The sequence below is a fragment of the Aegilops tauschii genome, chromosome 6 (assembly GCF_002575655.3).
Source record: "Aegilops tauschii subsp. strangulata cultivar AL8/78 chromosome 6, Aet v6.0, whole genome shotgun sequence".
Taxonomy (NCBI): domain Eukaryota; kingdom Viridiplantae; phylum Streptophyta; class Magnoliopsida; order Poales; family Poaceae; genus Aegilops; species Aegilops tauschii.
In genome coordinates this window covers 86,928,860-86,941,791 of record NC_053040.3, presented here as the reverse complement: position 1 = coordinate 86,941,791, position 12,932 = coordinate 86,928,860, and the positions used below count along the sequence as shown (strand labels likewise).

At 62.5% G+C, this 12,932-nt stretch overlaps 2 protein-coding genes across 2 annotated transcripts; both read right to left on the bottom strand.

The window, feature by feature from the left end:
* Nucleotides 1-4,446: 4,446 nt before the first annotated feature.
* LOC141025845 (uncharacterized) lies at nt 4,447-6,621 on the bottom strand. Its single transcript, XM_073501771.1, has 3 exons — nt 6,389-6,621; nt 5,475-6,132; nt 4,447-5,250 (listed from the first exon to the last, which is right to left on the bottom strand). Exons 1-3 carry the CDS (start codon nt 6,619-6,621, stop codon nt 4,447-4,449), a joined length of 1,695 nt encoding a protein of 564 aa, XP_073357872.1.
* Nucleotides 6,622-7,908: 1,287 nt separating this feature from the next.
* Nucleotides 7,909-8,307, bottom strand: LOC109772972 (uncharacterized). Its single transcript, XM_020331683.1, has 2 exons — nt 8,083-8,307; nt 7,909-8,037 (listed from the first exon to the last, which is right to left on the bottom strand). The coding sequence occupies exons 1-2, from the start codon at nt 8,305-8,307 to the stop codon at nt 7,909-7,911; spliced, it is 354 nt and encodes a 117-aa protein (XP_020187272.1).
* Between the last annotated feature and the right edge of the window lie 4,625 nt (nt 8,308-12,932).

Below are 12,932 nucleotides of genomic sequence, written 5' to 3'. Positions count from 1 at the left end.
CGGGTTTGGGCTTCCCACGAGCGGCTTTTTCCGCGACTTTCTGGAGTTCTTCGGGCTCCAGTCCCACCATCTTGGCGCCGGCGCCATCGTGCAGCTGTCCGGCTTCGTCACCCTCTGCAAGGGGTACCTGGGGGTCGAAACTTCGATCGACCTCTGGGTGTGCTTCTTCTCCCTGAAGCAGCAGGGGCCGAAGGCCGGATAGATGTTCGAGTGCGGGCCGGCCGTCATCTCCAAGCGGTCGGGCGTCAACTGCCCGAAGGTGCCGCTGGAGGATTCTGCCAAAAAATGGTAGAATTCCTTCTTCTACGTCTGCAACCTTGGCGAGGACCGCATCAACCTCCCGCCGTTCATCAACTCGCCGCTGTGGGGAAAGGAGAACTAGGGGTACCACCCCAAGCACCCATCGCAGGAGGTGCTCAACCTGTGCGAGCGGGTGTTAGTGATGAAGCAGCGGGAGAGGCTCACTGGCACCGACCTCATCACCGCCTTCATCGTCCGGTGGGTGCTGCCGCTGCAGCAGTGCAGCCATCACATCGGTCAGATGACCGGCCTTCAAGACCCCAACCGCATGGCGAATACGCGGCTGGCGGTGGACCAAGTCACGCACTGGGTCAATGACATCTCCAAGGCCAACTTGGGGGTTGATTGGGAGTTCGGGAAGGCCCCGTACAGCCGCGCGAACCCAGCACCGTTGGTGAGTCCCTGGTCTCCGTACTTCGCTGTTGCTTATCTTTTTATCTGCCCCGACGCGACGCGAGAGGTGCTTCTGAGCGCCATCCGGCATCCTTACGACCGGGCGCGGGCGCAGGTGCTGCGGGTCGCCTCGGAGGAGCCCGAGGCCCATGGCGGAGTGGAGGCGGTGGCCGCCGACACGGGCGCAGGGCGGCGAATAGGTGAGTCTTGTTTATATTCCTTGAGTCGCCGGTTGTGGGACGGCTTTGGGGATGATAACGCGAATTGTTGATGTAGAGGCGTCGGGATGAGGAGGCGGCGGCGCGGCCAAAGCCGGGTCATGCCGGGGCGGCGACGGCGAGGCACCCGCATGGGAAGGACAGCGTCTCGCCGCGGACCCCGTTCGCTAAGCGCGCGGCGGACTCAGCCGGGGGTGCGAAGCCGCCCGCCAAGAGGAGGCGCGGCATTCCGCACGAGAGGGCGGCAAGGCCCGTCGTTCCGGTGATGCCGGGGTAAGTGCTGTTTCATTCGAGCCGAATTGCTGAGCGGCCCCGCTCGACTCGGCGTAATTGTTTTTTGTCTTGTGCTTCAGGTCACCGATCTTGTTGGCGGTGGCAACGGCAGACGCCGCGTCCACCGAGGGCGCCGTGTTCCGAGGAGCCAATCCAGCACCGTGGACCGGGACGAGGAGGAGGCACCGGTGGATTCGGACCTTGGTCTGGACCCGGCCGATGTCGAGGGCCTGACCTGGCGGGACCAGAACCGGGCCGAGGCAGAGCTGCAGGCGGCGTCGACCCAGGCCTGGGTCAGCACCGCGACGGCGTGGGCACGAGCCGGCGAGGAGGCGGCGTGGCCGGATATGCCGGCGGGGACGGTGGCGGCGACGACGATGTTCGTGCCGGCGTCGGAGAGGGAGCACGGCTAAGGCGGCTGTGCGGACATGATGTACCTCGACCGGGAGGTCGTGTTTGTCGAGAACGGCACCCCACCGCGGACCGACGTGGTCGAGCGGGAGGGGGCCGATGGAGGCGGTGGCGACGCCGTCTTGAAGGAGGCGGCGCGGGCGGCGCCAGAGGGGGCGTCCCGGACGCCGGCGAACGAGACGCCGCTGGTGGTGGAGCCTCAGGCCGCTCCGCCCACCGAGTCGGCGTCGGTGCCGGAGAGGGCGCCCGAGAGGGCGCCGGAGAAGGCGCCGGCTTCAGGGGAGGCGGCCGGTGGAGAGCACGCCCTGGTGCTCAGGTCCGGAGGGCGCCGGGTCGCCGAGCCGCGGCCGTCGCAGAGCGGGACCAGCGAGGTCCCTTTGGTCCTCCGACCAAGGAGGAGGCGGCGATGGTCGTCGTGACCCGCCGCCTGCGGGGGCGGACGGACCGGATCCAGGCCTTCGCCCAGGCCAAGGTCGAGGCGACGCAGGAGCTAGAGCGCGCCATCTTCATAAGTTCTCGTTTGCGTTCTGCTTTTCTTTTTCGTTGTTTCTCCTTTGTGGGGGCGAGCCAGCGCACCCACTGGGTGTAGCCCCCGAGATTCGGGCAACTGCGTAGCAGTTGGGTTGAATCTTATCTTGCTGTCTTGCGTTGATCGTCGTCTTTCACAGCAACTGGACTCCTACCGGGTCACTGTTTTCAACCGGCTCCTTGAGACGCACCGGCGTCTTTTTCGTGCTCTTTTCTAGTGGGGGTGCGCTAGTGCACCCACTGGGTGTAGCCCCCGAGATTCGGGCCAACTGCGTAGCAGTTGGGTCGAATCTTAAAAATAGTACTTTGTTCCTGAGTTGCTGTCTTGGAGGACCCGGCTGATTCGGCCCAGTTTTCACTATGACCGGCTTGTCGCAGACGTCGGCCGGCTCGGGGCCGAGGTGGACAAGGCGAAGGCGGAGGCGACGGGAGCCCGGCAGGCGCTCGACGAAGCCAGCCGGCTGCGGGAGCACTTGGCGGATGACATGAGCCGCCTCGAGGCCGAGGTGGAGCGCCTCAAGGCGGAGGCCGCTAAGGTCGTGGAGGCACAGCAAGCCCTTGCCGAGGCAGGCCGGCAACGTGGCAAGCTGGCCGACGACAAGGGGCAGCTCCAGGCCGAGGTGGAGCGCCTGAAGGCGCTGGTGGCCAAGGCGGAGGAGACCCGGCAGGGGGAGACCCGGCTCCGCGAGGAGGCCGTGAAGGCGGCTGAGGATAAGGACGCCGAGCTGAAGGCGGCCCTTTCTAAGGTCGCCGACTCGGAGAAGGCCCTGGAGGAGCGTGACCGCACTATTGCCCGAGAGCGGCGCGGTACGTTGCTCGAAGCGCAGCACCTGGAAGAGTCCTTCTCTAGTAAGTGCTTTCCTTTGGTTTTGTTGTTGCCGGGTTGGGACTCCGATCCTTCTTCCTTAGTGACTTTCTTCTGACTCGCTTTCCTTCTTGGTAGGGGCCTTCCCGGAGATGCGCCAGCTGGCTGAGCAGGCGGTCCGCTTTTAGCGCGACTCGCAAGGGATCGTCGGCTCCGGAACAGATCCGCGGGTGGCCTGGACCTTCCCGGAGATCATTGCTGCTGCCGAAGCCCGTCTGCGGGTTCTGAGCGACCAGATGGGTCGGCTCTCCGAGGCCGGCGCAGCAATGATGGCGGCCCTCTGGCCGGGTGCCGTTGCGCCGACCTGCTTCACGCGGCTGGCGGGGTGGTTGGAGGCCGGCCCGGTCCGCCTTCACGAGTGGTGGGTTTCCGTCGCTCGTGCCGGCGCCGAGATGGCGCTCCGGTTCGCGGTGTCATGGCATCTGGACTTGGCGCTGGATGCGTTGGTGGGCCAGCGAGCCGGCTCGGAGAGCCAGCTGCAGGCGGAAGCCGGACGGATCGCTGCCCGAGCTAGCTACATCGCCGGGTTCGCCTTCCACGACGAGTTCCAGCCGGAGCGGGCGGAGGATGGCGGGGTCGTTCCTGCCGACGACTACGGCCTGCTCCTGGACGACCAGGAGGGCAGCTCCGAGGAGATGGATGTCTACCGCGACGCGGACGCCGGGGAGGAGGATACTGGCACTTCTGCGGACCCGGGGGCTGTGTGCTCTGGCGGAGGCGATGCCTGATTTTAACTTATAAACAATTTCTGTTAGGTAGCAGGTCCACCCACCCACTGGGGGTTGACTGGGTGTAATGAACTCTGGCCTTGGGCCTGTTTAAATTTGTGATGTATAAGTTGTGTGAATGTCTGCGCCTCTGCTTCTCGTTTTTTGAGCCGTTTTCTTGCAACCTTCCTCCTTTGGGCCTCCCCCCGCGAGTCTGACGGCCGAGGCTTTGGTCCGTGACAAAGGGTTCGGCCTTTGGGAGGAGCGTTCAATACTTAGTCTTTCAAAACATTGAGCGCGAGCGAAACACCCACTGTGCCGGCTGGCGGCAATCCAGCGGGCCGGGTTGGCGAGCAGCCGGTCGTGCGGCAACTTTAAAATGGCAGGACTGGGTTGAGCGACCCGGAGGTTCTTGACTTAGTGTTCATGGTGCGCTGGTGCTTTGGGTCTCATGCGCTTGCTGGCCAACAGCCGAAGCCGGATCTGCGGCTTAGGGCGAAGCGACAGGCTATGGCGATCCAACGCGTTTGAGAACCGCTAAGAAGAAACAACGGGTGGCCAAGCCGGCCAGCCCGCGAGCCCCCGGGTCGAGCGAGTCGACCCGGTGGCCGAGTTTGGCTGAAGAGTAAAGTAGTGCACAAATGTAGGAGACACAATAGCTTGGTCGCAAAAGGGGCAGCCCCTGAGCGTCATTCGGGGACCCCATAGTTTCAGATGGTTACAAAAGGCAGCGATACATACGTGCACTCGGCTAACTGTAAAACGGGCAAAGGAGCTCTGCATTCCATGGCCGGGGTGTTTCTTCGCCGGTAGTGTCCCTCTTGCGCTTGTTTCTCTTGCGGGCGTCGATGAGGTAGTACGCGTTGCGGTCGCATAAGGCCTTGCTGACGATGAAGGGGCCCTCCCATGGGGAGGATAGCTTGTGTTGGCCAGTCTGCTCTTGGACGAGTCGGAGGACGAGGTCTCCCTCTCGGAAAGCGAGGGGCTTGATCTTCTTGCTGTGGTAATGCCTCAGACCTTGCTGGTAGATGGCTGAGCGACTGAGCGCTAGGAGACGTGCTTCCTCGAGCAGGTCGACGCCGTCTTCGCGGGCTTCTTTTGCTTCGGCTTCCGTGTACATCATGACACGCGACGAGTCGAACTTGACGTCGGTCGGGATGATGGCTTCTGCTCCGTAGACGAGGAAGAATGGGGTGAACCCGGTCGACCTGTTTGGCATGGTGCGGAGACTCCGGAGGACGCCCGGGAACTCGTCAAGCCAGCTGCCGGGTGAACAGATGAGCGGCTCGACGAGTCGCGGCTTGATGCCGGATAGGATGAGGCTGTTGGCCCGCTCGACCTGGCCATTGGACTGTGGATGTGCTATGGAAGCTAGGTCGAGGCGGATGCCGGAGATGGAGCAGTACTGTGCGAGCGCGCCCTTGGCGAAGTTGGTGCCGTTGTCTGTGATGATGCTGTTTGGCATGCCGTAGCGCAGCGCGATGTCCTTGATAAATTGGACGGCCGTTGGACCGTCTAGCTTCTTGATTGGTCTTGCCTCGATCCACTTGGTGAACTTGTCCACCACCACCAGCAGATGCGTCATGCCGCCTCGAGCGGTCCTGAAGGGTCCCACCATGTCGAGTCCCCGGACCGCGAAGGGCCAGGCGATCGGGGTGGTTCGGAGTGCTGACGCCGTTGGTGGCTGCGTTTGTTGAAGCGTTGGCACCCCTCACACCTGAGAATGAGCGACTCCGCGTCTTCGAGAGCGGTGGGCCAGTAGAAACCATGGCGGAAAACCTTGGCCACCAGGGACCGCGAGGCGGCGTGGTGCCCGCACTCGCCCTGGTGTATGTCCAGGAGGATCTCAACGCCCTTGTCCTGCTCGACGCAGCGTTGGAACATGCCGGTGGAGCTATGCTTGACGAGCTCGTTGTTGATGATGCTGTAGGCGGACGCTCGGCGCTGCACTTGTCGGGCTTCGGTCTCGTCCATGGGGAGGACCCCGTTTTCCAGGAACTCCGAAATGGGCAGGGCCCAGGATGGTGCCGCGACCCCGGCGAGGACAGACATCACGATGGGTTCCGGGGTGGCAGCCCCCGAGCTGGGTTCAGCGGCCCCAGGGATGGGTTGGGTTGTGGTCGGGCTGGCTGGAGCAGTCCCCGGGCCGGGTTGAGGCACGACCGGGTCGGTCGGTGCAGTCCCCGGACCGGGTTGAGGTGCGGCCGGGTCGTCCAGGACGTGGATGGACTCGGAGTCCGGAGACGGCTTGATGGACGGCTTGTGCAGATGCTCGAGGGAGACACCGGGCGGAATGGACTGCCAGGACGAGGCGATTTTGCCGAGCGTGTCCGCCGCTTCATTTTCTGCGCGCGGGACATGGAGGAATTCGCAGCTTCTGGACGAGGAAGCGGTAGCTCGCCATGTTGGAGTCGTGGGTGTCCCACTCGCCGGAGCTCTGCTACACCACCAGGTCCGAGTCGCAGTAGCACAGGATGCGCCGGATGCCGAGTTCCTTGGCAAGCCGGAGGCCGTGCACAAGGGCTTTGTATTCGGCGACGTTGTTGGAGGCGGCGAAGTGGATCTGCAGCGCGTACTTGAGCCAGTTGCCCTTGGGAGAGGATGGCATGATGCCGACCCCTAGGCCGAGTCGCATCTTCGAGCCGTCGAAGTGCATGCGCCAGTGCGTCGAGTTCGGCGGCGGCGGCAGGTACTGGGTCTCGGTCCAGTCGATGAGGGAGTCGGCCAAGGCCTGGGACTTGATCGTGGTGCGGGGCTCGTAGAGGATGGTGTGCCTGGCTAGCTCGAGTGCCAACTTGGCGACCCGGCCAGAGGCATCCCGGCACCTGATGACCTCGCCGAGAGGGGCCGTGCTGACCACGGTGATGACCTGCTCTTGGAAGTACTGCTTCAGCTTCTTGGCGGTGAAGTACACGTCGTAACACATTTTATGGTGGTGCGGGTAGTTCTGCTTCGAGGCGGAGAGCACCTCGCTCAGGTAGTAGACGGGCCGCTGGACGGCTTGGACCTTGTCCTTCTCTGGTCGCTCGACCACCATCACCGTGCTGACCGACCGCGAGGTTGCGGCGATATAGAGCAACAGCGGCTCCTTCTCGGCCGGTGCGGCCAGGACTGGTGCGGTGGAGAGCATGCGCTTGAGATCCCGGAGAGCTTCGTCCGCCTGGTCGTTCCACTCGAACGGTGTCGTCTTCTTCATCAGCTGAGATAGGGGCAAGGCCCTCTCGCCCAACCGGCTGAGAAACCGGCTGACCGAGGCCAAGCAGCCGGTGAACTTCTGGACATCGCGCAGCCGAGCAGGCTTGCGCATGCGCTCGATGGACTTGATCTTCTTCGGGGTTGGCTCAATGCCGCGCTCCGAGACGAGGAAGCTGAGTAGCTTTCTGGCTGGAACGCCGAAAACACATTTCTGCGGGTTGAGCTTGACCTTGTACTCGCGCAGGTTGGCGAAGGTTTCCTTCAAATCGTCGAGGAGCGTGAGGTGCTGCTTGGTCTTCACCATGATGTCGTCCCCGTCGACATGGATGTTGCGGCCGAGTTGCGGCAGCAAGCATTTTTGCATGCAGCGCTGGAAGGTGGTGCCGGCGTTCTTCAAGCCGAACGACATGGTGATGTAGCAATACGCCCCAAAGGGCGTGATGAAGGACGTCTTTAGGGCGTCGGCCGGGTCCAGCTTGATCTGATGATAGCCCGAGTAAGCATCTAGGAAGGACAGGAGCTCGCACCTGGCGGTGGAGTCGATGACTTGGTCGATCCGCGGGAGGGCGAACGGGTCTTTGGGGCAGGCCTTCTTTAGGCTGGTGTAGTCGATACACATGCGCCAGGTCTTGTTCTTCTTCAGGACGAGGACTGGGTTGGCCAGCCACTCGGGGTGAAACACTTCCATGATGAAGCCGGCAGCGAAGAGCTTGGCAACCTCTTCACCGATGGTCCTTCTCTTCTCTTCGGAAAAACGTCGTAGGGGTTGACAGACAGGCTTGGCGTCCTTGCGGACGTGGAGTTTGTGCTCGGCGTACTTCCTCGGGATACCCGGCATGTCCTTGGGGCTCCATGCAAAGATATCCCGATTCTGACAGAGGAAGTCGACGAGCTCGCCTTCCTATTTGTTGTAGTTGGGGTCTTCCGGGTTCAGCTTCACCTTCTTGGTCTCCTTGGAGGGCTAGAATGTGGCCTCCTCGGCCGGCTCCTCGGTCGGGATCTATGCGGCCGACGCTCCCTAGGCCAGGGCGACGATCCGGTCGAGTTGACGCCGCTCCTCGGCTATGACAAGCGACTCGGCTAGCTTGGCACCGTCTTGGGCGCAGTCCAGGGACTTGCGGTAGTCGCCGGTGCCGGTGATGAGGCCCTTTGGACCCGGCAGCTTCATCTTCAGGTAGGCGTAGTGGGGTACCGCCATGAACTTGGCGAGCACGGGCCGGCACAGCAGCGCGTGGTACGCGCTAGACAGGTCCACCACCTCAAACCAGATCGGCTCGCGTCGGAAGTGGCTGCTGTCACCGAACAGGACGTCGAGCCAGATCTGGCCGATCAAGGAGCAAGAGAGGCCGGGAACGATGTCGTGGAAGATCGTCCGGGTCGGCTCCAGGTCCTTGGCCTCGAGGCCGAGCTTGGTCATGGTGTCGCGGTAGAGGATGTTGATGCTGCTGTCGCCGTCAACGAGAACCCGGGAGAATTTGCACGTGCACCGGGGTGCGATGATGGTGGGGTCGAGACGAGGGCGTAACCACCCGGGTTCGGCATGACGGCCGGGTGGTCCTCCCGGATCCAGGTGATCGGGCGCTCTAACCAATGCATGTACTCCGTCTTGGCCGGGATGACGGTGTTCACCTCCTGCCGAAGAAGGTGCTCGCTGCGTTGTCGTCGCCGAGGCTGGTGAAGACGACGTAGGTCGCGTTCTGGGCCGGGTAGGGGTCTTCGCGCATCGCGCCGCCGGCTGGAGGTGGTGGCAGAGGTGGAGGTGGCTGCCCTGCTCCCGGAGCCTGAGCCGGAGGCGGTGGGATGTCGCCCCTGGCGATGCGCTTGGTGATGGCGCACTGTCGGAGCGTGTGCGTGGACGGCCTCGTGCCTTTGTGGTGCTTGCAGGGAGCGTCGAGCATCTCCTCGAAGCTCATGGCGGGCTACCATGCCGTTTTACTAGTGTTCCGGCGCTTGGCGGCCGGGTCGGTCGCAGGTGCATGCTCGGCGGCCGCGACGAGCCAGGTCGTAGCGCTGAGCCGTTTGATCGGCTTTGCGCTTGTTGTTCTGCTGGTTGTGCTGCTGCCGGCTTCCCTCGCCAGCCGGCTTTGGAGGCGGCACTGGCTTGGCCTTGCCAGCTTCGTCCAGTGCCACCTGGATCTTCATGGCGGAGTCGGCGTTGGCGTATTATCCGCCGTTACCATGAGCGCGGCCATGGTGGCCGGCTCAAAGCGCAAGAGCTTGTGCTTGAGGAGGGTGCCATCTCGGCACCCGTTGGCGAAGTACTGGATTTCTTGGACCTCGTGGACGCCCTCAGAGCTGTTCCGGAGCTTGGTCCAGCGTGCGAGGTACTCACGGCCGGTTTCCGCCGGCCCCTGCACGCACATGGCGAGCTGACTGGGGCGGCCGGGTCGCTTGTAGGTGCCGATGAAGTTGCGTACGAAGGCTTGCTCGAAGTCGACCCACGCGTTGATGCTGCCAGTCGACAGACTATTCAACCAGGTGCGGGCCGACCCCTGGAGTATGAGGGGCGCGTAGCGTACGGCAAGGTGGTGGTTACCGCCGGCGATGCCGATGGCGGTGCTGTAGTCGGTGAGCCAGTCCTCCGGCTTCACGGTGCCGTTGTACTTGGGGGTGTCACGGGGGAGCATGAACCCTTTGGTGAAGGGCTTGCCTCGGATGCGTGGCCCGAAGCACGCCGGTCCGACGGGGCCGGTCTCCTCCAGCTCCTGGGAGAGGGCGAGTCGGTCAAGGCGGTGGCGAGCGTCGGTGTCGTCGATGGCGCGCGGGCCCAGCCGGTCGGTGACCGCACTGTGGGGGGCCGGGTCGCCTGCAGCCGGACGCCGGCCGGGTTGAAGTAGGGGGTCGAGGCGGCGCCGGGCCTCCAAGGCCGGCTCGTCCGCCAAGCCGCCAGCTACCGTCGGGGTGGGGTTGCGCCGGGTTCGGGTGCAGCTGGAGTGCGCCTCGCCGGGTGCAGAAGACGCGTATGCTGGTTGTCGCCGGGTCTGGCGACTCGGACGGATCCGGATCCGGCTGGCCTGGCGAGCTGGTTGAGGCGGTCCTGTTGTGCGTTGGCCACGATGAGGAGGTCGTTGACCCTCTTGAGGCGATCCTGCAGCTCCTCGCGCGCAAGCTGATCCAGGCCGACTGCGGCCGCCTGGGCAGCACGCATGTTCTTCACGGGAGTCTCGTAGACGGGAGGGAGGGCGCCGAAGGCGCGCCCGATCGCACCACCCCAGGCTCGCACGTCGACGACCCGGCTTGGCTCGTGGGCGGAATGCATGAAGCCGTAGGCGGCGTCGCGCTCCAGCTGGGCGGAGTCGAGGCGACGCTGCGTGGCGGCGAGCGTCTCGGTGAGGTCCAGCAGGCGCTGGCGATCCTTGTTGAGGAGATTCCGGGCCTCGGTGATGTTGGAGGCATCGACGTCCGTGTCGACGGGGACACAGAGGCTCTGCATTGTGGCGTGCAGCGGGTTGGGCGAGTCGGCCCTGACCACCGCGGCCTTACCTTCGGCGGCCTTCCTTGCCCCGCTCGACGAGTAGGAGGCGCCGGTGTCGGTGATGAAAACCTCCACGCAGAGGTCCATCGCTCCGGCGGGAGCGCCGTCGTTGATGAAGAGCGGAGAGTCAGAAAAGCTAAGTACCTCACGGGGGTACATGTCGTCCGTAGGCGCGTCGAAGATGCGCAGCATGGCGAACCAGGCGGTGAGCGCGTCGATGACATCGCCCGCCAGCGTGACGGGCTCGTCGGAGTTGGAGAAGATCCCTGTCTAAAGCATGCTCCCAGCCAGGACCTCGAGCTGCCCCACGGTGGGCGCCAACTGTCGTGGTGGGCGCACGGCAGATGCCAAGGGATGGCTAAAGATAGGAAGAGGCTCGAGGGCACTGGTGGGCTCCAGAGGCGAGGTCGGCATGAGCGAGCACGAGACGCAAGACATACCCAGGTTCGGGGCTCTCCAGAGAGATAACACCCCTAGTCCTGCCGAGAGTGGTTTATATGTAACAGTACAGAGTTGCTCCTAGAGCTGTATGGAGGAAGAAGGAAGGCTGGCCAGGGCTTAGGCAGCTCCCTCTCCTCGGGTGTTGTTTGCTAGCTGTGTGGGTGATCGCCTCTGCGAATGAATGAGTTGCCCGTATGCATGAGGGCTCCTGGGGGTTTTATAGGTCAAACCCCAGGGGTACAATGGTAATGTTACAAGGCCGTAGGGCCGGGTCGTCAGTGTCCAGGAACCCGGTGCTGGGACCCGTCGGGTGCCAGGGCTCACTGGGTTCGCCGGGCGCGGGCCCCATGCGCCTAGGGGGCACTGTGTGTCGTCTTGTCGATCATCAGGGCGTGGCCGAGTCGAGTCGGCTACAGTGGCGCTCCGTCAGGTCGCCGCTTGCCGGCGTCATGGGTGACGTCGGGTGCACTGTTGCCACGCCAGCCCTGGTCAGTGGGTAGGTGGGGGGCACTGTTGCCTCGTCCGGCTGACCAGAGGCATGGGTGGGGCACTGTGGCTTCGGTCATCAGTTGGTAGAGACTCGTCCCATCGTATGGCTGGGATGGGACGGCCGCTGACCCTGGGCCGGGTTTGGAGAACACGCCAAGGGCGGTGCTGGCTTGTTGGAGAAGTCTTGAGCTTCGTTGTTGGGGCCGAGTTGAGGAGTCTGGCCGGGTTGCAGGGCTCGGCCGGGTCGCAGGGCTTGGCCGGGTCAAGCGACCCGGCCAAGTGCGAGTCGGATTGAGGGGCGATGCTGGCCCCGTTGTTTTTGAAAAGGATCCGGGTTCCGTTGCCTGCCTGGGGTTCATCCCCCCGACACATGTTCCTCTGACTATGAGATTATGCAACTCCCGAATACCGGAGGAACACTTAGTGTGCTATCAAACGTCACAATGTAACTGGGTGATTATAAAGATGCTCTACAGGTGTCACCGATGGTGTTTGTTGAGTTGGCATAGATCGAGATTAGGATTTGTCACTCTGATTGTCGGAGAGGTATCTCTGGGCCCTCTCGGTAATGCACATCACTATAAGCCTTGCAATCAATGTGACTAATGAGTTAGTTGCAGGATGATGCATTACGGAACGAGTAAAGAACCTTGCCGGTAACGAGATTGAACTAGGTATGGTGATACCGACGATCGAATCTCGGGCAAGTAACATACTGACGACAAAGGGAGCAACGTATGTTGTTGTGCGGTTTGACTGATAAAAATCTTCATAGAATATGTAGGAGCCAATATGAGCATCCAGGTTCCGCTATTGGTTATTGACTGGAGAGGTGTCTCGATCATGTCTACATAGTTCTCGAACCCGTAGGGTCCGCACGCTTAACGTTTGATGACGATTGGTATTATGAGTTTATGTGATTTCATGTACCGAAGGTTGTTCGGAGTCCCAGATGTGATCACTGACATGACGAGGAGTCTCGAAATGGTCGAGATATAAAGATTGATATATTGGACCATGTTGTTCAGACACCGGAAGCGTTCCGGAGAGTTTCGGATAAAACGGAGTGCCGGAAGGGGTTACCAGAACCCCCGGGAGAACTAGTGGGCCTCTATGGGCCTTAGTGGAGAGAGAGGAGGGCAGCCAGGGCAGGCCACGCCCCACCCCCCTTGTAGTCCGAATAGGACAAGGGAAGGGGGGCGCCCCCCTTTCCTACTCCCTCTCCCTCTCCTTCCTTCCCCCTCTCTCCCTCTTGGTGGATTCCTACTAGGACTTGGAGTCCTAGTAGGATTCCCCTCTTGGGGTGCGCCGTAGGGGCCAGCCGGCCCTCCCCTCCTCCCTCCTTTATATACGGGGGAGGGGGCACCCCATAGACACACAAATTGATATTTAGCCATGTTCAGTGCCCCCTACACAGTTTTACACGTCGGTCATATCGTCGTAATGCTTAGGCGAAGCCCTGTGCCGGTAACTTCATCATCACCGTCACCACGCCGTCGTGCTGACAGAACTCTCCCTCTGCCTCAGCTGGATCTAGAGTTCGAGGGACGTCACCAAGCTGAACGTGTGCAGATCACGGAGGTGTCGTGTGTTCGGTACATGATCTGTTGGATTGCGAAGACGTTCGACTACATCAA